Source organism: Lithobates pipiens, unplaced genomic scaffold, assembly GCF_037356315.1.
Source record: "Lithobates pipiens isolate NorthernLeopardFrog02 unplaced genomic scaffold, aLitPip1_a1.2 Scaffold_22, whole genome shotgun sequence".
NCBI classification, from domain to species: domain Eukaryota; kingdom Metazoa; phylum Chordata; class Amphibia; order Anura; family Ranidae; genus Lithobates; species Lithobates pipiens.
This window is the reverse complement of record NW_027507784.1, coordinates 278,888,617-278,911,163: the sequence shown is the minus strand read 5'-3', so window position 1 is coordinate 278,911,163 and position 22,547 is coordinate 278,888,617. Positions and strand designations below refer to the sequence as shown.

The 22,547-nt window shown below is 42.6% G+C and overlaps 1 protein-coding gene across 1 annotated transcript in view; it reads left to right on the top strand.

Moving 5' to 3' along the window:
* BAIAP3 (BAI1 associated protein 3) overlaps positions 1-22,547 on the top strand; it is a 554,780-nt gene that overhangs the window by 478,058 nt on the left and 54,175 nt on the right. Inside the window, exons 24-28 of the mRNA XM_077449095.1 lie at positions 3,147-3,242; positions 6,209-6,424; positions 8,027-8,095; positions 18,743-18,822; positions 22,104-22,212. Coding sequence (XP_077305221.1) covers positions 3,147-3,242; positions 6,209-6,424; positions 8,027-8,095; positions 18,743-18,822; positions 22,104-22,212 — 570 coding nt within the window. The remainder of the gene's footprint in view (positions 1-3,146; positions 3,243-6,208; positions 6,425-8,026; positions 8,096-18,742; positions 18,823-22,103; positions 22,213-22,547) is intronic.

Genomic DNA, 22,547 nt, shown 5'->3' with positions numbered 1-22,547 from the left:
AATAGTGCCTGCAAAGTGCCTGTAAAGCCCCTCTCCTGTCACTCCAGTGTGAAAGCCCGAGGGCTTGGAGCGGTGTGCTTGCGGGTCTTTAAAAAAAGTCCTGCAAGCAGCATCTTTGAGGCACTTTAGGAGTGGTGTATAGGAACACAGTGATTATTGCTAGCACCTGTAGCTGCTGACCGGAATTGCATCCTAAAAATCCGACATGCTGGTTGTCAGCCTGCCCAAGGTTCAAACCTGGGCCAGCTCTGCAGGAACTGGCCGAGATTTGTACCGTCTATGGCCAGCTTAAGGAGGTACGTCAAGTTAAGTGGGATACTAGTGAGTAAGGAGAGAAACAAGTAGATAAGAGGGAAGGAGATGGTATTTAGAAAAAGAAGAGAAGAGTCCAGCAGAGATGGGAAAGGATAAAGTGAGTTGTGTTGTTGAAGGTCACGAAAAAGGGAAAGCAAGTTTGTAATAAAGAACAGTGAAGAATAGAGTATACAGGATTTAAGAGGGAAAATGTGGCGATGAAATTGCAACTTTTAAAATTCAACAGTTAAATGGAAGACTGGTCCAGTTTGGTATACAGGCATACCCCACTTTTTAAGTACACAATGGGATTTATTTACTAAAGCTGTAAAGTGCAAAATTAGGCTCCCTTCTGCATAGATATCAATGAGCTTCTAACCCCAGCTTGTTCAATGAAGCTTTGGTAATAAAACCTGGAAGCTCATTGGTTTCTATGCAGAAGTGAGCCTGATTTTGCACTTTCCAGCTTTAGTAAATAAACCCCATTGTGTGCCTGTACACACAATTATGTTATATGAAGTGCACAAAAAAGTGCAACCCTTTTTTATGCAGTACAATTTAATCTCAGGTAATATGTAGCTCAAAATATACTTTGACCTCTGCTGCTCCACTTTGAGATGAGCACTGTTGCTTTCTCCCTCCACCTCTGTCTATAACAACAAACTCAGCTAAACCGAGCTGTCATGATTATAGGTCCTTTGCTAAGAACCTATAGTTAAAGATCGTGTAACAATTTCCAGACTAGGTTGTTTTTGGATTGGGAGATTGGGAGGGTGATATCATGTCTACAGGGCAGCTTCAGACAGATCTCGGGTAAAAGTGATTAGACCATTGGCCATTGTTTTCCCCAAATTAAGCTGGAATTGAGATTGTCTCAGGCATGTTTTTATCCTTCTGCATAAACATAACTATGAACATATTTAATTTGGGTATTCCTGTTTATGGCAGAAGTGGTAGCAAAAAAACATTAAAGTGGATGTAAACCCTCACATACCAGGTTAAAGTGGATGTAAACCCATGTCATAATGTAGAGTATAAGATTTCCTATCATTTGAGCCCAGTCTTGCCACAAAGAGTTAATCCAGCTCTGAGCAATCCTCTTTTATTGTTCAGTGAGATAAATCTTGACAAACAGAGAAAAACTTTGTCAAATCCTCCCCTTGCTGTGATTGACAGGTTATTTACATATCTCGTGCCCTAGCCTAAGAGACATGCATTATTTTTTAATTCCCTCCCACTCCTTTCTTCTGCTGCTCTGCAAGGATTGGCTGTTCCACACCTCAGCATGTTTTGGCATGCTGAAGTCATGTGGGGACTTTTCTGGGTTTTGACTGGATGTTAGTGATCATAGCAGAAGTTCAGCGTAAGAAATACACAGGAGAAAATGCATGTTGATAAGGGGAGTGTAGAGGTGGGCGGGGAGTCTACTGACATCACGACTCCACCCACTGAGCCCTGGAAAACAGACCCACCCACTAAATCTGCAGTTTTTCTGGTCTCATAGCAGACAGAAGGGAGACATTTGACAGATAAGTATATATGCAGGAGGCATGTATATCCTAGATAACCAATATTGCAGTAGTTTAGAAAGGATGAGAGTGGGTTTACATCCACTTTAAGTGAACATCCTCAGATAATACACAGGAATGAATCAAATCTCCCTACATAAGATTTATTTATTCTTTGGAAAGTGCACATTGTGTTAGAGATTTTCTCTTCCTGTTCAGCACTGGGTGTGGATTCTTGGCATACAGCAAAGACAGCTGATTGGAAGAAAGGCACACCCCCCCCCCCCCCCCCTCTACAGAGGCAGAGACTTGCAGAGCTGTGCTTTGACAAGGCAAGTTCTCTGCTAATCTATTTATAGCAACATCCTACCACAAATTTCAGGCTGGTTTTATCTCTGAAGGAGAAATTGTCAGAAGTTATTATGCTGGCAACAGAGCAACGAAACAGCAAAAACACAAAAGACTTTGGAGAGAGATAAGAAAACACTACAAATATATGTGCTTAGGTCAAATGAATCAGGTTTACATCCTCTTTAAGCAAATTTACTAAAAAAAAGTTGAGAATCTTCACACAATAAATTGTATCAAAATTTACTTAGGCCCCTTTCACACTGCGGCAGTGGGTGCGTCGGCACGATTTTTAGTGGTGCTTTACCATCAATTTCACGTCACTATTCGGCCGCTAGCGGGGGTGCTTTTACCCCCGCTAGCGACCGAGAAAGGGTTAAAACAGTATGCTGGCGGTATAGCCTCTCTGCCCCATTTATTTCAATGGGCAGGAGTGGTGAAGGAGTGATGTATACACCGCTCCTTCACCGCTCCAAAGATGCTGCTAGTAGGACTTTTTTTTTGCGTCCTGCCAGTGCACCGCTCCAGTGGGAAAGCCCTCGGGGCTTTCACATTGGACAGACAGCAGTGGCTCTTTCAGGGCACTTTGCAGACACTTTTAGCATTGTACCGCCTGCAAAGCGCCCCCAGTGTGAAAGGGATTTTAATCTATCCTGCTATATGAAATGCATCTGCATGTGATTGAGTATTTAAAGTTAACAGGAATTTTCTTTTCACACTTGATAACTTAAGTGAATATTTACAATTCCTCATGAATTCCTAGTAAATTAGCTCAAATTTATCATGCTTGCACATCTCTTCTTTGTGTGATGGCAAAACACAGCTCAACCCTTTCAATCTGTATAATCAATTACAATCAATTTCTAAGTCCTAATAAAATTATGCTTTAATTGAAATGGCAAAAATTAATCTATGTTGTATGTTTTGTGTAAACTATAATAAGGACCTTTTTTTCGATAATTGTTACTGATTGTATGTTGCCATTTTGCACATTAGGATATATGCAAAGCAGCAATCTATTATTCAGAAGCTATCAAGCGGAAAGTCGATAGAAGTCACCAGTCAGCGGGGCAGGCTGCTGTCACAGAGCAGGTAAGATATGAGTTGGTGAAGAGTGACAAATACTCCTGGATTACTCATGATCTTGCTGTGCAAATTGGTATATTTGTATCTGATAAAGAAACCCATACATATATGTATTGTCTGCAAAGTTCATTTTAATCCCTTACATAAAATCAGTATAACAGTGGATAACTATGGCCGGTATACGTCGACAGAATGGCACGGGTGGGCACATGGGCATACCTGTATGTCCCACCCTCCTTGTGGGTGGGGGGTGCGATCACCCCCCCCCCCAGTGCCTGCGGGGGTCGGGTTTGTTAGGGGAGCAATCAGTCCCCAGGGCCAGACCGGTGATTTGTGGTCTGACCTGGTGATCGCTCCTAGCGAATGAAAAGCATCCCCTGCCTGTGTAAGTGTAAACACAGACAGAAGGACGTGATGTCATCTGTCCTCGTGGGGTCTTTTCGATTCCAATGAGAGAGAGAGGACATCTAACCATGAGTTGCACTAACACCAGTACACATAGGTACACTTGCTTGCCCCCCCCCCCAGTTAACCCTTTCACTCCCTGTCACTATGTCATTAAATTGCAGTTTTCAGATTTTTCACTGATCACTGCATTGGTGTCTGAAATAAGTGTTAGGGCAGTTAGTATTAGCCCCCGTTAGGGCTAGGTTACCCCACTAATAAACCCCTTGATAGCCCCCAGTTAATCCTTTCACCCCCTGTCACCAGTGTCACTAGACGATCGTTGTATTTGTGTCACTGGTGATGATAGTTAGCCAGTTAGTTTCACCATCGGGTTTTTATAGCCTCAGGTACATTTGGGCAATACAGTATTGTTTTAGTGCATTAAAATTTTAAAAAGTGTGTTTTTTCCTAAAAAATTGCATTTGAAAAATCACTGCGCAAATACTGTGTGAATAAAAGCTATAAAAAAACTGCGCCAACTATAAGCCTGTGAAATATTAGGAGAATATAGTCTGGTTAGATGAGACCAAAATTGAACTATTTGGATGCCATAAGTCACATCATGTTTGGAGGTCAAATGGCACTGCACATCACCCCAAAAACACCTCCATACCAAGTTATGTTTGGAGGTGGGAACATCACGGTGCTGGGCTGTTTTTCAGCTTACAGCATACAGTACTGGCAAACTTCATTTTATTGAAGAAAGGATAAATGGAAAAATGTACCAAGACATGCTTGATAAATATCTGCTGCCATCTACTAGAATTATGAAGATGAAACGAGGGTGGACATTTTAGAAAGACAATGATCCCAAACACAAAGCCAAGGAAACTCTCAACTGGTTTCAAAGAAAGAAAATAAAGCTGTTAGAATGGCCCAGCCAATCACCTGACTTGAATCCAATAGAAAATCTATGGAAAGAACTAAAGCTCATAGAAGAGGCACACGGAAACTTTCAAGATTTGAAGACTGGTTGTGTGGAAGAATGGGCCAAAATCACACCTGAGCAATGCATGCGACTAGTTTCTCCATACAGGAGGCATCTTGAAGCTGTCATTACCAACAAAGGATTTTGTATGAAGTATTAAAGTGGTTGTTAGCCTAAAAAGAAAAAAAAAATGATATCCTGTTTCCTTATAGCAGGCAAAACAGCACAGTACTTGTGCTGTCTAATCTGACCCTGTGGAAGCTGTAAAAATACCTGGCTGATCCTGCCAGTTTTTGCCCTCCCCCCGTAAACTAACCATGGTTTATTATGGCTGCTGAGCCCTGTCAGTTTACATGCATCTGTCATCCGCTGTGTCTCCTCTGTGCTCTCCCTCCTCCCTCCCTGTCTGTCAGCTCAGGTGTCTGTGTCTCTGTCTCCCCCCCCCCCCCCGCTGCTTTTAGTAAAATACAAACATTTTGCTGCCAGCCCCTCTCTTTTAAGCTTCTATCCTGTGCTGTGTAACTGTTTATTAGAAACAAAGCCTCTAAATACTTTTTTCTGATGTATCTTCAGGCAGCGCCGATACTCCGATCCAGGGCTGCAGCGAGAGGAGCCGAGCGGCCAGCTCGGCGGTCACGTGACTCCCAGCTAACATCAGAGGGAAAGCTCAGCTCCTCATGCTGTATCTCTGGATTGGAGTATCAAAGCAGCTGGGAGTCATGTGTCAGACCAGATAGATCAGAAAAAGCTATTTACAGACTTTGGTTACAGTGCAGGATAGAAGCTAAAAATAGGGGGGCTGGCAGAAAATCAAAATGTAGGGTTACAAACCTTTTAAATACATTTCAGTTAGTGTGTTTGATACTTTATCTCTGGGACATTCCTATTTATTACACATAACTTCATTTCTGACCTTATTTGTTTTGGTTTCTTTGTATGTAGGGATTGCATGGATTGTTACCGACATGTGGTGAAAATTTCATGTCAATAACACCTTTGACAAGAAATATCTTTACCTAGAAAAATAGTGAGGGGTTCAGTACTTATTTTACCCGCCTACCTACAACTCTTGTAATATGTAACCTTTAAGTTGCATCATCATTGGGAATTGTAATTTAACAGTTTATAATGGTGTCTACACTTGAGTGCCCATTTTATAAAGGAGTGGCAGGGTTTAGCCACATCTAAACGTCTACTTTAAAAAAAAAAACTTTGCCACAATAATAAAGCACAGTATTTGCTTTACAAATGTGTTTTCCTCTTTGCTTGGTTCTGGACACTAAAGTAGGTCAGGTCTTGTTCATGTTAATGAATGGGGAAAAGAAGAAAAAGTTTCAGGAGGAGTAGGAAACATGTCACTTTGACAATTTTATGTGACTGGGCTTTCCCCAATCCTGTTTTGGCACCATTATGCAGAGAACACTTCAAAGAAGGCCCCCAGCTCCACACCGCATAAAATGAAGGCCCAGTATAGAGTAATCACTTTAATGTTCAGTGGAGAGCAGCTGTTATAAATGCCCCCTTTGGTGTTTTTAAAAGTCTGCGTTTAACTTAACATCTTAATTTACTTTTTTTGTACCTAACTTCATTTATTTAGCTCTGCATTATCCTGAACAACATTGAGCATGTACGCAAATTGATGGGTAATATCCTGAGAGATCTGGACTGGAAATCTCTGGAGACGGCAGTGGAGCAGTCATCTGGGTTGGATGGGAAGCAGCAAGTGCAGAAGGCACTGAGCACACAGCTGCAAAACATTGATGTAGATATGCAGAGAGAAGCCAAGAACATGATCGCACACCTAACAGAGAAGGTATTGTAGCTGATGATGATCATAATTCTCAATATTTTCTATAAAAATATAACTAATGGCGGCCATACACGGTTCGAATTTCGAAAGAATTTTCTTTAAAAAAACGTATCTAATGCCACGTACACATGACCGGACTTTTTGACAGCAAAGGTCCGACGGAACGAGTCCGTCGGACAATTCGATCTTGTGTGGGCTCCATTGGACCTTTGCTTGCCATATATATATATATATATATATATATATATATATATATATATATATATATATATATACACACACACACACACACACACACACACACACACACACACACATTTTTTTTTTGTGCTGGAGAGTCTATTGATGCTGGCTGCTGAGGATCTATTGTCATTGGTGGGGATATATTTTTGTGTTGGGGTCTATTGTTACTGGTGGGAGGTCTTATATTGCTGGGAGGGATCTACTGTTGAGGGGGAGGTCTATTGTTGCTAAAGGGTCTATTGATGCTGGCTGCCGGGAGATCTGTTGTTGCTGCCGGGGGTCTATTGTTGCTGGGTTGGTATATGGTTGTGGGGGGGGGGGTCCATTGTTGCTAGGGGATGTCTATTTATGTGTGGGGGATCTATTGTTGCTGGGGGGGGGTCTTCTATTTCTGCTGGGGTGGCGTCCATTGTTGCTCACTGCGAGGAATCTGTTTCAGGGTGCTTTCACACAGGCAGTCCGCCCGGCGGACTCTGTTTTCTTCAGCGAGGGATCGATACGCTCATCCCCTCTAAGCAGGCTGATGACAGGTCCGTCTACGCATACTGTGCTGAAACAGACCTGTCAGAGCCCAGCTCTCCTCTATGTCCTCCAGACAGATGGAAAATAGGGTCACCATCCGTCTGGATTTCACGGACAGGATCGGATATCGGTGGATGTCAGTGGACATGTCACGCTGACATTCGCTGCTCCGTAGAGGTGAATGGAGCATCCGATCACGTCTGCCTGAAAAACTGACAGGATGACCTGATCGGAAAGCCTGTGTGAAAGGGGCCTTACTGTCTTTCTTGTTATCATTAACAAATTCCATACAAATTACTTAGTACCACAAAATTATACTTGGTTCTGTATTCTTTAAAAGTGGCAGTACTGGAAGGTGGGTACAGGTTGAAACCAAGGGATGGTGCTCAGAGGTAGGTAGGGGCAGAGACAAAGGGTGACTCAAAAAAGGGGAGATGGTAAGGGAAAATGTTAGGGGAAAAGAGGAACTATCAGGACAGGAAGAAAGTCAGCGTTAAAGCCTTGACAGACGTTCTAAGTCTTCCCTACATTACCAAAGCTGGAAAAAGGTGTTGACTGCAGTTACACTTCAAGAATCGAAAATGTGAGCTGTATTCCTATACTAATCCAATATAATGTTTCCACAAATTTATTGATATGTAGACAGGACAAGGGCCATTAGCTCCCTTTTTTTATGTTAAAATTCAGGACAGTTAAGTGGACGTAATAACTGGAAATATAACTAAACTAGGAATTGGAACAATTATTTATTTTCTTTCTCAATGACAACAAGAACGTTATTTGTGTAAATGTGTGTATTATCTACATTTTGTATATAAAAGGTCTGTGTTATCTCTACAGATGATTGGGGATATCAAGAAATACATACAACACATTAGTCTGTCACCTGACTCAATTCAGAATGATGAGGTGTGTATATAAATCTACTGAACACTTTTTCTACATTACATAGTGTTGTAAATTTACTTTACAGAATGTAAAAATACATACAGTATCTCACAAAAGTGAGTACACCCCACACATTTTTGTAAATATTTTATTATATCTTTTAATGTGAGAACACTGAAGAAATTACACTTTGCTATAAAGTGAAGAAGTAAGTGTACAGCTTGTATAACTATGTCAATTTTCTCTCGAAATAACTCAACACACAGACATTAATGTCTAAACCGCTGGGAACAAAAGTGAGTACACCCCTGAGTGAAAATGTCCAAATTGGGCCCAATTAGCCATTTTCCTTCCCTGGTGTCATGTGACTCGTTAGTGTTACAAGGTCTCAGGTGGGAATGGGGAGGAGGTGTGTTAAATTTGGTGTTATCGCTCTCACTCTCTCATACTGATCACTGGAAGTTCAACATGGCACCTCATGGCAAATAACTCTCTGAGGATCTGAAAAAAAGTATTGCTGCTCTACATAAAGATGGCCTGGGCTATAAGAAGATTGCCAAGACCCTGAAACTGAGCTGCAACACGGTGGCCAAGACCATACAGTGGTTTAAGAGGACAGGTTCCACTCAGAACAGGCCTCACCATGGATGTCCAAACAGGTTGAGTGCACATGCTCAGCGTCATATCCAGAGGTTGTCTTTGCAGAGGTTGAAGGGGTGGGGGGGGGGGTCAGCCTGTCAGTGCTCAGACCATACGCCGCAAACTGCATCAAATTGGTCTGCATGGCTGTCATCCCAGAAGAAAGCCTCTTCTAAAGATGATGCACAAGAAAGCCCGCAAACAGTTTGTTGAAGACAAGCAGACTAAGGACACTGATTACTAGAACCATGTCCTGTGGTCTGATGAGACGAAGATAAACATATTTGGTTCAGATGGTGTCAAGCATGTGTGGTGTCAACCAAGTGAGGAGTACAAAGACAAGTGTGTCTAGCCTACAGTCAAGCATGGTAGTGGGAGTGTCATGATCTGGGGATGCATGAGTGCTGCCAACAATGGGGAACTACAGTTCATTGAGGGAACCATGAATGCCAACATGTACTGTGACATACTGAAGCAGAGCATGATCCCCTCCCTTCAGAGACTGAGCCGCAGGGCAGTATTCCAACATAATGACCCCAAACACACCTCCAAGGAGACCACTGACTTGCTAAAGAAGCTGGGGGTAAAGGTGATGGACTGGCCAAGCATGTCTCCACACCGAAACCATATTGAGCATCTGTGGGGCATCCTCAAATGGAAGGTGGGGGAACGCAAGGTTTTTAACATCCACCAGTTCTGTGATGTCTTCATGGAGGAGTGGAAGAGGACTCCAGTGGTAACCTGTGAAGCTCTGGTGAACTCCATGCCCAAGAGTGTTAAGGAAGTGCTGGAAAATAATGGTGGCACACAAACTATTGACACTTTGGGCCCAATTTGGACATTTTCACTTAGGGGTGTGCCCACTTTTGTTGGCAGCGGTTTACACATTAATGGCTGTTTGTGGATTTATTTTAAAGGGGAAAGCAAAATTACACTGCTACACAAGCTGTACACTCACTACTTTACATTGTAGCAAAGTTTAATTTCTTCAGAGTTGTCACATGAAAAGATATAATAAAATATTTACAAAAATGTGAGGGTGTACTCACTTTTGTGAGATACTGTATATGTACAGTTAAAGTCAAGCTTATACTTCTGTGCCTGCGGAGCTCAAGCTAGTGATCACTTTTACTGTCATCTAGAGCAGGACATAGAAGACTTGTTTTTTTTTGAGCAGCTACAGAGCTGATTGAAAAAGAAAACGGATTCCCCCATCCACAGAAACAAGGTGGATGAAGGAATCCTCCCTTCTGTGCTGTTGTACTCTGACAGCAATGTCTCTTTTGCTGTCAGAGTACACTGATTAGTGCTGCAACTGCTGTTCAAATGAAAATTTTCCAATGGTCCTGCTCAGCAAAAATCGATTTTCAGATAGATTTCTGTTGAGTGGGAATAGCCATAAATTGATCAAAAGATGGGCAGGTATCCATCTGTGCTACTTTGTCATAAAAATCTTTACTCATCTTTAAGCAGATGTAAACCCTACCTGAATTATTATTTTTGCTAAAGCACTATGCATATTTTTATATATATATATATATATATATATATATATATATATATATATATATATATATATATATATATATATATAAAACATTTCTAATGTTAGTATCAGCAATGCTTTTTATCAGCAGCCTTTTTTAAGCCACTATCAGACACCTACGTGACAGAGTGCCAATGCAGAACTTCTGGAAGACCGTTTTGAATTTTAGTGGTCGGGTTTACATATACCAGTACTTCAGTTACGTAATTATATACATAGCTCTACATGGTCCCTTAGCTTATGCAGCTTGTTTGTTATGGATTGCTATACTGTATGTACTGATATTACTTGTTAATCAGCTTACTATACAAGTGGGGCCATCCATGTAAATAGGTAAAAAAAAATGTTATAGAGAATGTGGTTAAATCATTTTACATACATGATTGGTGGTTATGTGTAATAATTAACCACTTCAGCCTCGGACCAATAAATACCTTAAGGACCAGAGGTGTTTTTGCAATTTCGCACTGCGCTGCTTTAACTGGTAATTGCGCGGTCATGCAATATTGCACCCAAACGAAATTTGCGTCCTTTTCTTCCCACAAATAGAGCTTTCTTTTGATGGTATTTGATTGCCTCTGTGATTTTTATTTTTTGCGATATAAATGGAAAAAGAGCGAAAATTTTGAAAAAAAATGATATTTTCTTCTTTTTGTTATAAGAAAAATCGAATAAACTAAATTTTAGTCATACATTGAGGGCAAAATTTATTCAGCCACATGTCTTTAGTAAAAAAAATGTCAATAAGCGTATATTTTTTGGTTTGCGCAAAAGTTATAGCGTCTACAAACTAGAGTACATTTTCTGGAATTTACACAGCTTTTAATTTATGACTGCCTATCTCATTTCTTGAGGTGCTAAAATGGCAGGGCAGTACAAACCCCCCCCAAATGACCCCATTTTGGAAAGTAGACACCCCAAGGAAACTGCTGATGGGTATGTTGAGCCCATTGAATATTTATTTTTTTTGTCCTAAGGGATTGAATAATGACAAAAAAAAAAAAAAAAAGTACAAAAAGTTGTCACTAAATGATATATTGCTCACACATGCCATGGTTATATGTGGAATTGTACCCCAAAATATATTCCGCTACTTCTCCCGAGTACGGGGATACCACATGTGTGGGACTTTTTGGGAGTATAGTCGCGCACGGCATCCCGAAAACCAATCACCACCTTCAGGATTTCTAAGGGTGCAAATTTTTGATTTTACCCCTCACTACCTATCACAGTTTCGAAGGCCATAAAAAGCCAAAATAGCACAAAACCCCCCAAAATGACCCCATTTTGGAAAGTAGACACCCCAAGCTATTTACTGAGAGGCATGTTGAGTCCATGGAATATTTTATATTTTGCCACAAGTTGCGGGAATATTACAAACTTTTTTTTTTTTGCACAAAGTTGTCACTAAATGATATATTGCTCACACATGCTATGGGCATATGTGAAATGACACCCCAAAATACATTCTGCTGCTTCTCCTGAGTACAGGGATACCACATGTGTGGGACTTTTTGGGAGCCTAGCCGCGTACGGGACCCCGAAATCCAAGCACCGCCTTCAGGATTTCTAAGGGCATAATTTTTTTATTTTACTCCTCACTACCTATCACTACCTATCACAGTTTTGACGGCCATAAAATGCCAAGATGGCACAAAACCCCCCCAAATGACCCCATTTTGGAAAGTAGACACCCCAAGGAAACTGCTGATGGGTATGTTGAGCCCATTGAATATTTATTTTTTTTGTCCTAAGGGATTGAATAATGACTAAAAAAAAAAAAAAAAAAAAAATGTACAAAAAGTTGTCACTAAATGATATATTGCTCACACATGCCATGGTTATATGTGGAATTGCACCCCAAAATATATTCCGCTACTTCTCCCGAGTACGGGGATACCACATGTGTGGGACTTTTTGGGAGTATAGTCGCGCACGGCATCCCGAAAACCAATCACCACCTTCAGGATTTCTAAGGGTGCAAATTTTTGATTTTACCCCTCACTACCTATCACAGTTTCGAAGGCCATAAAAAGCCAAAATAGCACAAAACCCCCCAAAATGACCCCATTTTGGAAAGTAGACACCCCAAGCTATTTACTGAGAGGCATGTTGAGTCCATGGAATATTTTATATTTTGCCACAAGTTGCGGGAATATTACAAACTTTTTTTTTTTTGCACAAAGTTGTCACTAAATGATATATTGCTCACACATGCTATGGTTATATGTGGAATTGCACCCCAAAATATATTCGGCTACTTCTCCCGAGTATGGGGATACCACATGTGTGGGACTTTTTGGGAGTCTAGTCGCGTACGGCACCCCGAAAACCAATCACCACCTTCAGGATTTCTAAGGGTGCAAAGGCCATAAAATGCCAAAATAGCACAAAATCCCCCCAAATTACCCCATTTTGGAAAGTAGACACCCCAAGCTATTTACTGAGAGTCATGTTGTCTGAACGAAAAAAAAGAGATTGATCGGTGGGTATGCCCACCATTAGATACCTCCCTTCATCCACCCACTTCTAATGATGGACATACATGCACCATTTATATATGCCGAAGCATGGGGGCATCCTCCCGCAAAAAAGTTATGCCGCGTACATACGTTCAAACTTTTCCATGGGCAAGCCCCCTGTCGGAATTTTGACCGTATGTACGCGGCATTAGGAGCAAAATCACTCCTCCACCCCTTATGCCCCCATGCTTCGGCATATATGCTCTTTTTTAACTGTGGTGGTGAAATCACCGCCTACAGCACTGGAGTCACGGCTTTATGTATCGTGGGAGCAAACGCTGTTGCTGTCAAGATAAATAAATCCGCGCTGCAGCTGAATGGCGTACCTGCTAAGCAAATTATGGTTAACGTTAAAACAAAGTAACATCCCAGTAAAACCTTACCATACCATACCTGCAAAGCAATTGCCAAAAAAACCAGTAAAAAATAAAACATTTTTTAACACAACCTGTGCCTAAAATATATATATGCCGAAGCATGGGGGCATCCTCCCGCAAAAAAGTTATGCCGCGTACATACGTTCAAACTTTTCCATGGGCAAGCCCCCTGTCGGAATTTTGACCGTATGTACGCGGCATTAGGAGCAAAATCACTCCTCCACCCCTTATGCCCCCATGCTTCGGCATATATGCTCTTTTTTAACTGTGGTGGTGAAATCACCGCCTACAGCACTGGAGTCACGGCTTTATGTATCGTGGGAGCAAACGCTGTTGCTGTCAAGATAAATAAATCCGCGCTGCAGCTGAATGGCGTACCTGCTAAGCAAATTATGGTTAACGTTAAAACAAAGTAACATCCCAGTAAAACCTTACCATACCATACCTGCAAAGCAATTGCCAAAAAAAACAGTAAAAAATAAAACATTTTTTAACACAACCTGTGCCTAAAATATATATATGCCGAAGCATGGGGGCATCCTCCCGCAAAAAAGTTATGCTGCGTACATACGTTCAAACTTTTCCACGGGCAAGCCCTCCGTCGGAATTTTGACCGTATGTACGCGGCATTAGGAGCAAAATCGCTCCTCCACCCCTTATGCCCCCATGCTTCGGCATATATGCTCTTTTTTAACTGTGGTGGTGAAATCACCTCCTACAGCACTGGAGTCGCGGCTTTATGTATCGTGGGAGCAAACGCTGTTGCTGTCAAGATAAATAAATCCACGCTGCAGCTGAATGGCGTACCTGAAAACATGAAAAATGGTTAACAATAACACAGTAAACAGTAAAGTATAAAAAATTTGAGAGAAGAGAGAGAGAGAGAGAGAGAGAGAGAACAATAAAACGACAACTATTTTTGGTTTTTATATTTTATATTTTTTTTGGTTTTTTTATTTTACTTTTTTTTTTTTTTTTTTTTTTTTATACACTTTTTTTTGAACTGTAAACTGTAACTGTAACGGTTCGGGTCTCTCAAAATGCGATGGCATCTTGGGAGACCCTGTGTTAGTGTGCCTAGCCTGTGAAATGCTGTACCCTACGCTAATACTTCACTCGTTCATGGTAGCGTTCAAAACACTCACCCTGACAAAGACCAGGCTGGCCAGGACAGCGTGGACAATAAGAACGGGTGTCACGCCTATATTCGCGCTTGCTACAGACACGACATCTTTTTTGGGGGGCTCGTTGGGTAGGGGTACTCGGGAGGACATAAGAATAATGCCTCTCATACAGCCGGCTTACTGCATTTGGTTGGGAATGGTGAGGTACAGAACCGTCTGGAAACAGAAGCTCTGTGACAACCTCTCTTTGGAAGAAAAGAAAGGTTAATGTTCCGCCTGAAGCTTTGTATAGCACAAAAGCATTCAGCAAAGCCAATTGAAATAAGTAAGCAGACACTTTTTTGTACCAGCGTCTGGTCTTACGGGAAGTTAGATACGGCGCTAACATCTGGTCATTGAGGTCCACCCCTCCCATATTTTTGTTATATTCGTGGACACAGAGGGGTTTCTCCACAATACCAGTCGCCGTAGAAATTTGGACCGTCGTGTCTGCATGAAGGGAGGTAAGAACGAAAACATTCTTATTATGCCTCCACTTCATAGCGAGCAAATTATTACACCGATAGCAGGCTCTCTCCCCCAGCCTAAGACGGGAATCTACAAGCCGCTGGGGAAAGCCCCGGCGATTAGGTCGCACGGTGCCACATGCTCCAATCTGATTATCAAATAAATGACTAAACAGTGGCACGCTGGTGTAATAGTTGTCCACATACAAGTGGTACCCCTTTCCGAATAAGGGTGACACCAATTTCCACACTATCTTGCCAGCGCTTCCTATGTAATCAGGGCAGTTCTCCGGCTCTACGTAACTATCTTTACCCTCATAAACCATAAAGCTCCATGCATAGCCTGTGGCCCTGTCACAGCACTTATAGAGCTTGACCCCGTACCTGGTACGCTTGTTGGGAATGTACTGTTTGAATGACAAGCGACCAGTAAACTTAACCAGGGACTCATCAACGCAGACAACTTTTTGGGGAATAAACAAGTCTGCAAAACGTTGGTTGAAGTGGTTTATGAGGGGCCGAATTTTGTAGAGCCGATCGTATTCAGGGTCTCCACGTGGACGACAAAGTTCATTGTCACTGAAGTGCAAGAACCGCAAGATCTGCTCGTATCGTGCCCTGGGCATGGAGTTAGAGAACAGGGGCATGTGGTCAGCCAGATGCGTGGACCAATAAGCCCGCATCCGCATAAATTTGTGTGTGCCCATGTTGAGGGAAAGGCCCAAAAACGTCTTAAATTCGGAAACCGTAACTGGTTTCCAATCTCTGGCAAGAGACGGCAACTGGGGATTAGCGGCGATGCGTTGACCAGCATATAAATTGGTTTGGTCCACAATAGATCTATAGAGATCTTCCGTGAGATACAGAGAATAAAAATCGAGTGGCGTAAAATCATCTGTATCCACCTGAATACCGGGTTGGGCAGTGAATGGGGGAAGTACGGGTTCTGCAGAAGTGGTGGGCACCCAATTGGGATAGGCGAATTCTGCAGGAAGGGCACTATGGGTACGACGGGCCTGTCTTTGTCTTCTTCTTCTTGGTGGCAGCGGGACACTACTTGTGCTTGCCACCTCGCCAGCTTGAACTGCACTTATGGGACTCGCCACGTCACCACGTGATACTGCAGTGCTGGATGTATGCCCAGGGTGTACTAGGCCGCTGGTGCTTGCCAGTTCACCAAAAGGATGAGCGGCGCTAGTACTGGCTCTATACTCCATACAAGGGACTTCCGGTTCCTGCACCTCAACAACATCAGAAAATCGGGGTCGGGTACGCCTGACAATAGCAGGGACCTCTTCTTCGTCGTCAGAGCTATCTGACATGGAGGCGCTGTCCTCTACAGGTTCGTATTCTGAGCCTGATTCTGACAGATCAGTGTCTTCCTCTTCACTATCTGTCATGCTCAGAAACGTGTAGGCCTCTTCACTAGTGTACCTTCGCTTTGCCATTTTGGGCTCTAAATTTAGGGGTACAGTAGTGAGACTCACAGGTAAAAAAGCACCTAGCCTGTCAGCGACTGTATAAAACGCTACCAAAAAAAACTGTTAGCGATCGCAGGGATCAGGCCTGACTCTGCGAACGCTGCAGTTATGTGTGTTGTGTTTTGTAAGTGACAGTGATCGATCGATACTGCACTTGGGTGGGCTGGGCTGGGCTGGGCAGAGGGGCAAAACGCAGGTGCTAGCAGGTATCTGGGCTGATCCTGCTAACAATGCGTTTTTTTAGAACCCTAAATTGCTGGGCACGCTAGTATAGATCTGATCAGATCAGATATTGATCTGTTCGGATACTATACCACTAAGGGAGGTGTATGCTTTGCGCGTGGGTGTTAGCGGTGCTGGCACTAACCTAGCACTGCCTGGGGCGACGCAGACCCTTTCTGACCCTAAAACCAAATTTATATCACCCGCCGGGTGATCAGGGGGTTAAACCTTTATTAGGTAATAAATGGCGGGTGCCCTGATGCTATAAAAAGCGAACTACCAAACCAGCGTCACCCGTAACACTTATACGGTGATCACTGGTGAAAGGGTTAACTAAGGGCAATCAGGGGTTAAAACCTTTATTGGGTATTTATATGGGGGTACCTGAAGCTTTATAAAAAGCTGACGGGGAACCTAAATAACTAAATAACTAACTGGCTAACCAGCGTCACCAGTGACACTTATGCAGCGATCGCTGGTGAAAGGGTTAACTCTAGGGGCAATCAAAGGGTTAAAACCTTTATTAGGTTATATATCGGGGTACCTAACGGTATAAAAACCTGGCGTTGAACCTAAAAAAAAACTAGCTTCCTAGCGGGACCAGTGACACTATTGCAGCGATCAGAAAAACGATCGCTTAGTGACACTGGTAAAAGAGGGTGAAAGGGTTAACTGGGAGGGCAATCAAGGGGTTATACCTTTATTAGGGGGGGGTAGGGGGCTACCCTGGACCTAAAGGGGCCTAACACTAGCTGCCCTGACACTTTTTACAGTCACAACTGACACTAAATGTAGTGATCAATAAATAAATGAACACTGCATTAGTGACACTGTGACTGGGGGGGGGCGGGGGGCCGATCGGGGGGGTGATCGGGGGGTGACTGGGGTGAAATGTGTGCCTGTGTGTACCTATGTGTCAGTGGACTGTTGGTGCACTTACTTGCGTCTTCACTCCTCGCTGTCCGGTTCAAAAAGACCGCCACGAGGAGTGTGACATCACTTCCTCCTCCTGTGTTTACATTTTCACAGGGGAGGAAGTTCGTCACTGGCCAGGAGCGATCGAGAGGGGATGGGCGGAAACCAACGGCCATCCCCTCATCGCCGATCGCTCCGGCACCGAAAGGGACCGCCGTATCTAGCGGGAGGGGGTCCGATCGGACCCCCCACCCGCTAGAAGGCAATCACGTACATTTACGTGATTATGCCTGCCTGTGCCATTGTGTTGACGTACATTGGCAATACGGCGGTCCTGAAGTGGTTAAACAAATTGGAAAAAATAAATAATTTTACTCACGCAAAAGTAACAAGAAAAGACGTCGCAGGGTTGATTTACTAAAACTAGAGAGTGCAAAATCTGGTGCAGCTCTGCATAGAAACCAATTACGGTAGCTTCCAGGCTTGGTTGTCAAAGCTGAAGTTAAAAGCTGATTGACTACCATGCACATCTGCATCATATTTTGCACTTTCCAGTTTTAGTAAGTCAGCCCCTATCTTTATATTTATTTTATAACACCTCAGGACTGGTCAGACAACACACACTCAATTCTTTAGCAATAAAACCTTGACAAATGTTATATAACTTTTCTCCACTGCAACCAAAACCAAAAACAAAGTTTTAGTTGGAGTTCTATTGTCTATTTGTTAAGAAAAATATAAAATAAAATTGGTATCCAGCTTTCTTGTCTTTTGTACCTTCAGGAGCACAGAGTCTCCACATAAGTCATAAGCACAGCTGGCACCTTGCTGCCAAAGATCATAAAGACTTGACTCAGAATTCCCCACTGATTTCACCTATTCACCTTCCTTATATGAACCTGGCAATTTGCTTTGATTTTTTTTTTTACAGTTTAAATGCACTATGTTGGTGCTTTTCTTTCTCTTGTTTTCCTTATTCTAAGCTGAAGTAGAAAGGAGACAGCTGGAATCTGAAATGGACAAACAATTCTGTTTTCTCCAGTTTCTATAAACCATGGCCAGTTATTAGTCTGATGGTTTAGAAATGGCAGCACAAAGTACAGCATAAGCAATGCACTGTCACTGGTCTGAAGCCAGACTTTTCTTTGTTGAGTATTGTGGTGTATTTTTAGCATGCTGTCAGTGTGATTGCTGTCATGTTTACAGAGAACTCGCAAATACGTGGATAATTATACTGATAATCATAATTAATGTGGACTTTACAGCTCATCCATTCAAACATCCATAATTTATCTGTCATTTTAATCACTAACATATGGTGTGTAATCTGTTTTAGGCTGTGTCTCCTCTCATGAAATATCTAGATGACAAATTAATTATTTTGAGTGAAACTTTGGTGAAAGAAAACCTGTACAGGTAAGATAAGAACGTGCTATACAAAAGTAAAGCTTAAAGTCACTGGGCATTTGATCTCATCCACAAACCCACATAACCTCTGAACATGTGGCTCTACAACCAACACCGCTATGCCCAAATAATTGCACTGCACCATCATTCACTTCCTATACAGCCACCACCCACATAACATCCCATAATACCTTCATACCTACCCCCACATGCAACAATCCATAACTTCTTTAAAGGAGAAGTACATCCAAAACTCGTTTGGCTGTGCTTCTGTGGATCACAGGAGTGCAATTTGTTCTGCACTCCTGTGACCCCTTTTTCAGCAGAAAATAGGCTGAAGCCCATTGTCGGCTGACTTTACAGAGCCGGTCCAGGCTCAGGCAAGATTGCAACCATATGGTTGGGATCCACCAAAATGCCTGGACTGGCACCTGGCTTAGCCTCTCAGAGAGTCGCTGAGAGGCTGAGCTGGCTGCTTCAGCCCCCTCCACAGCCCAGCACTCCAGTGAGCGTGGGGGGGGGGGGAGAGCAGAGAGCAGGTGACTGACAGTCACCCACTCTCTGCTCAGGGAGCTGTGAGAACCAAGCTGTTAGAGCCAGCGGGGACAGATACAGCATCAGACCGATGCTGCATCCACCTAGGCAAGTATGATTTTAAAAAGGTTATACCTCCTTCACAAACAAACTCCACCCCCATTGCCCCTCTTCATTTTACGCAGGCATATAAAAATTTCTCTAGCATCCCACTAGAACTTAATAATAGGAATAATATAGGAGTATGATTTTTGTGTACCAGTAATCAGAGTTGTTTAGAGCTGCAGTCTCCAACCTTTTTTGTCACAAGGAACCTGTTCAGTTCAAGACAATTCTTCCATGGACCGGGGAAGGGGGAAGAGGGGTAATGGTTGGAATGGTTTTGGAATGATTCAGTTGAAGTGCATCAGCTCACTTGCCAATATAAAACCTGCCACCAGATTCAGTTTGTCACTTGCCTCTCACTGATAAGGTCTCTGTGCAGTCGGTGCACCTCTCTGCTAAGGCTCTGTATTTGCAGCCTCTCCCCAGCGCTGCCATCACTGCTTCAGCTCCACCTCCGCCACAGATCATGTGGCATTAGACTGTTATAGGAGTGTACAATCTAGATCCCGCACATTTCCAGTTTACACTACGCGTTCACACTCCTATGGGATTCTATTGCTGTCACTGATCTGCAAGGAGGTGGAGCTCAGATAGTAACGCAAGCAGCTATAAGTATAGCTCAAGCCTTGCTCGCTCGCCCACTTCTCACCTCCTGCTGTGTGACCCAGTTGTTAACAGGTCACAAAACCGGTACTGGTCTATGGACCAGGGGTTGGGGACCCACGTGCCATCTGATGCAAAGACCTGGTGTTATCAGTGACTTTCCCAGTTCCTACATAATTAGCATAACTAGCACCTACTCGGAGTTGACAAAGAGCTGGCAACCACTCTGGAGCTGTAAAACCTTTTTATCATGATACATCCCCAAAAAAACTGTGGTGTCTACGTTTGCCTGATTAGCTATATATACTGTGTGTATATGTGTATATATATATATATATATATATATATATATATATATATATATATATATATACACATATACATATTGTAGCAGGGTGACCCTTTGCTACTCGGTAGACTGGTAGTTTACGCCAGAGGGGGGTCAGTGTGTCTGAGGGGAGCCGTGTGAGATGCTTTAATCCATCAAGGTGCTCAGAGGAGGCAGAGGAAGGCCCAAGCCTGAGAAGAAGTCCATGTAGGATGGGAGCAGCTAGGGAGTTGCAAAGAAAGACGCAGAGCTAAAAGTACAGCATTTGCGCAAACCCCTGGGATGTGTTTAATGTTCAGGAAGACCAGAAGGTGTTTCATGGCTAGGAGGACCCTACAGAGGTACTCGGAGCAGTAAAGCTGCCACAAGAGACCCAGGAGGCTGAATGTTATGTCTTTTGCAGTGATGGTGAGAACCCCCTGCGTGGGAAAAGCTGTATGTATGAACTTTGACTTGCTTTTAAATAAAAGTGGGCTGCCATAACCTAAAAATTGTTTTGGACTGGCGCAACTCATTGTAAACACACCTACCACTTGAGTTTAATCACCCCACATATGGTGGAGGATAACTAGGCAAAAATGGCAGAGTTCCAGATCCTCGCACACCAGAAACAGTGAGCAGCAATAAACTGTGTGTTTTGTAGTAGTCTTAAACTGTGTTAAAAAGTGTTATGTCCCTGACTGCAGAGATGGGGCAGTCAAAGCGCAAAAAGGAAACAAGATTTGCTGAGATGAGAGACAGAGCTCTGTGGCTGGAGGGGTTTTTACTGAGAGAACAAGCCCCAGACTGGTGCAAGATGCATTTGGCCGCAGTAGAGCAAGGAAAAAAGTAAAGCAAGCCATTACTCAGTGCCAATTTAGCCTTAGGACCTAATTTAGTCTTTGAATCCCTTATTGTTCACCTTTGAAAGCCACCTCTCAGTAATTTCCAGTGTCTCTATGATTGAGCCTATATGGATGAAACGCAAAATTGCAGGGCCGTTCTAAGGGTGGAACTTTGACAGCATGTTTGTTTGACCTCAGTAAAGTTAGTTTTATTTCAGTGATGTAATCAGTGTACATCCCATTGTTTTTCGGGTGCACAGCTCAATGAACGAGGACACACTCGTGGCCAAGCACCCAATATGCCTGATACGGTGAAGAGGATATTGGCTCTTGAAATGGTGTTATTCTTAATGCATTCTACTAAGTCCAGTAATTATTTTATTTTCTGGACGTTTACAAATTACTGACTTTACTAAATGTGTGTTAGATATTATTTCAGTTAAAACAGAGCTTTTAAAGTGGTTTTAAACCCTTACAGACCACTTTTGACTATAGGTAAGCCTATAATAAGGCTTAACTGTAGGTACTGTGGATATCTCCTAAACCTGCACCTGCAAATCTGGAGATATCCATGGTATTAACATGTGCCAACGTCATCGGCACATGCGGCTCCAGCCAATCACAGGACCGGAGCCCACCATACCCAGAAATAACATGGGGAGACACGTCGCCGGCCAGAGAGCAGTGTGCTGATCTAAGGTAAGTATTTTGCCAATCTAAGGTAAGTATTTCATAATGAGCTAATATGCTATGCATACTAGCTCATTATGCCGTTGCCTTTCAGTTTATTTTTTTCTTTGGTGGGTTTCCAGCCACTTTAACTCTTTTAAGGTCACTGTTTGCCAGTAGTTTAGTTGTATTGGAAATGAAGAGTGTTTCCCTTCTCTTTTTTACAGGGTGCTTGAATCTCTCTGGTGGCTCCTCTTGAAATTTATCATTGATGCTGTGGATTCAAACAGAGGAGTTTCAGTGGAGTTCTATGGACGATTTTATTACACACTTGAGGTAAACCATTCAGTAAAATGTACTACTGAGTAATGAACTGGAATCAATATTGGGTTTGATTTATGGATGCCTAAAGGAAGACCAGTTATTGTTGCTAACAACGGTTGATCGGATTTATAACCACGGTACAATACTGTTAAATGCTCTAGTGAAAGTGAAAATTTTAACTCCCAATAAATACTATCAGGATAGTTTGGAATATGTGTCAATCAGTTATGATATTTTCATCATCATCCATATTTTCTCAAATCTTGAGAAGTAATGCCATTGCATTTTTAGAGTATAATGTGATTAATTTTAAAACTGAATCTTTTATTTGCATTAGGCACCCATTA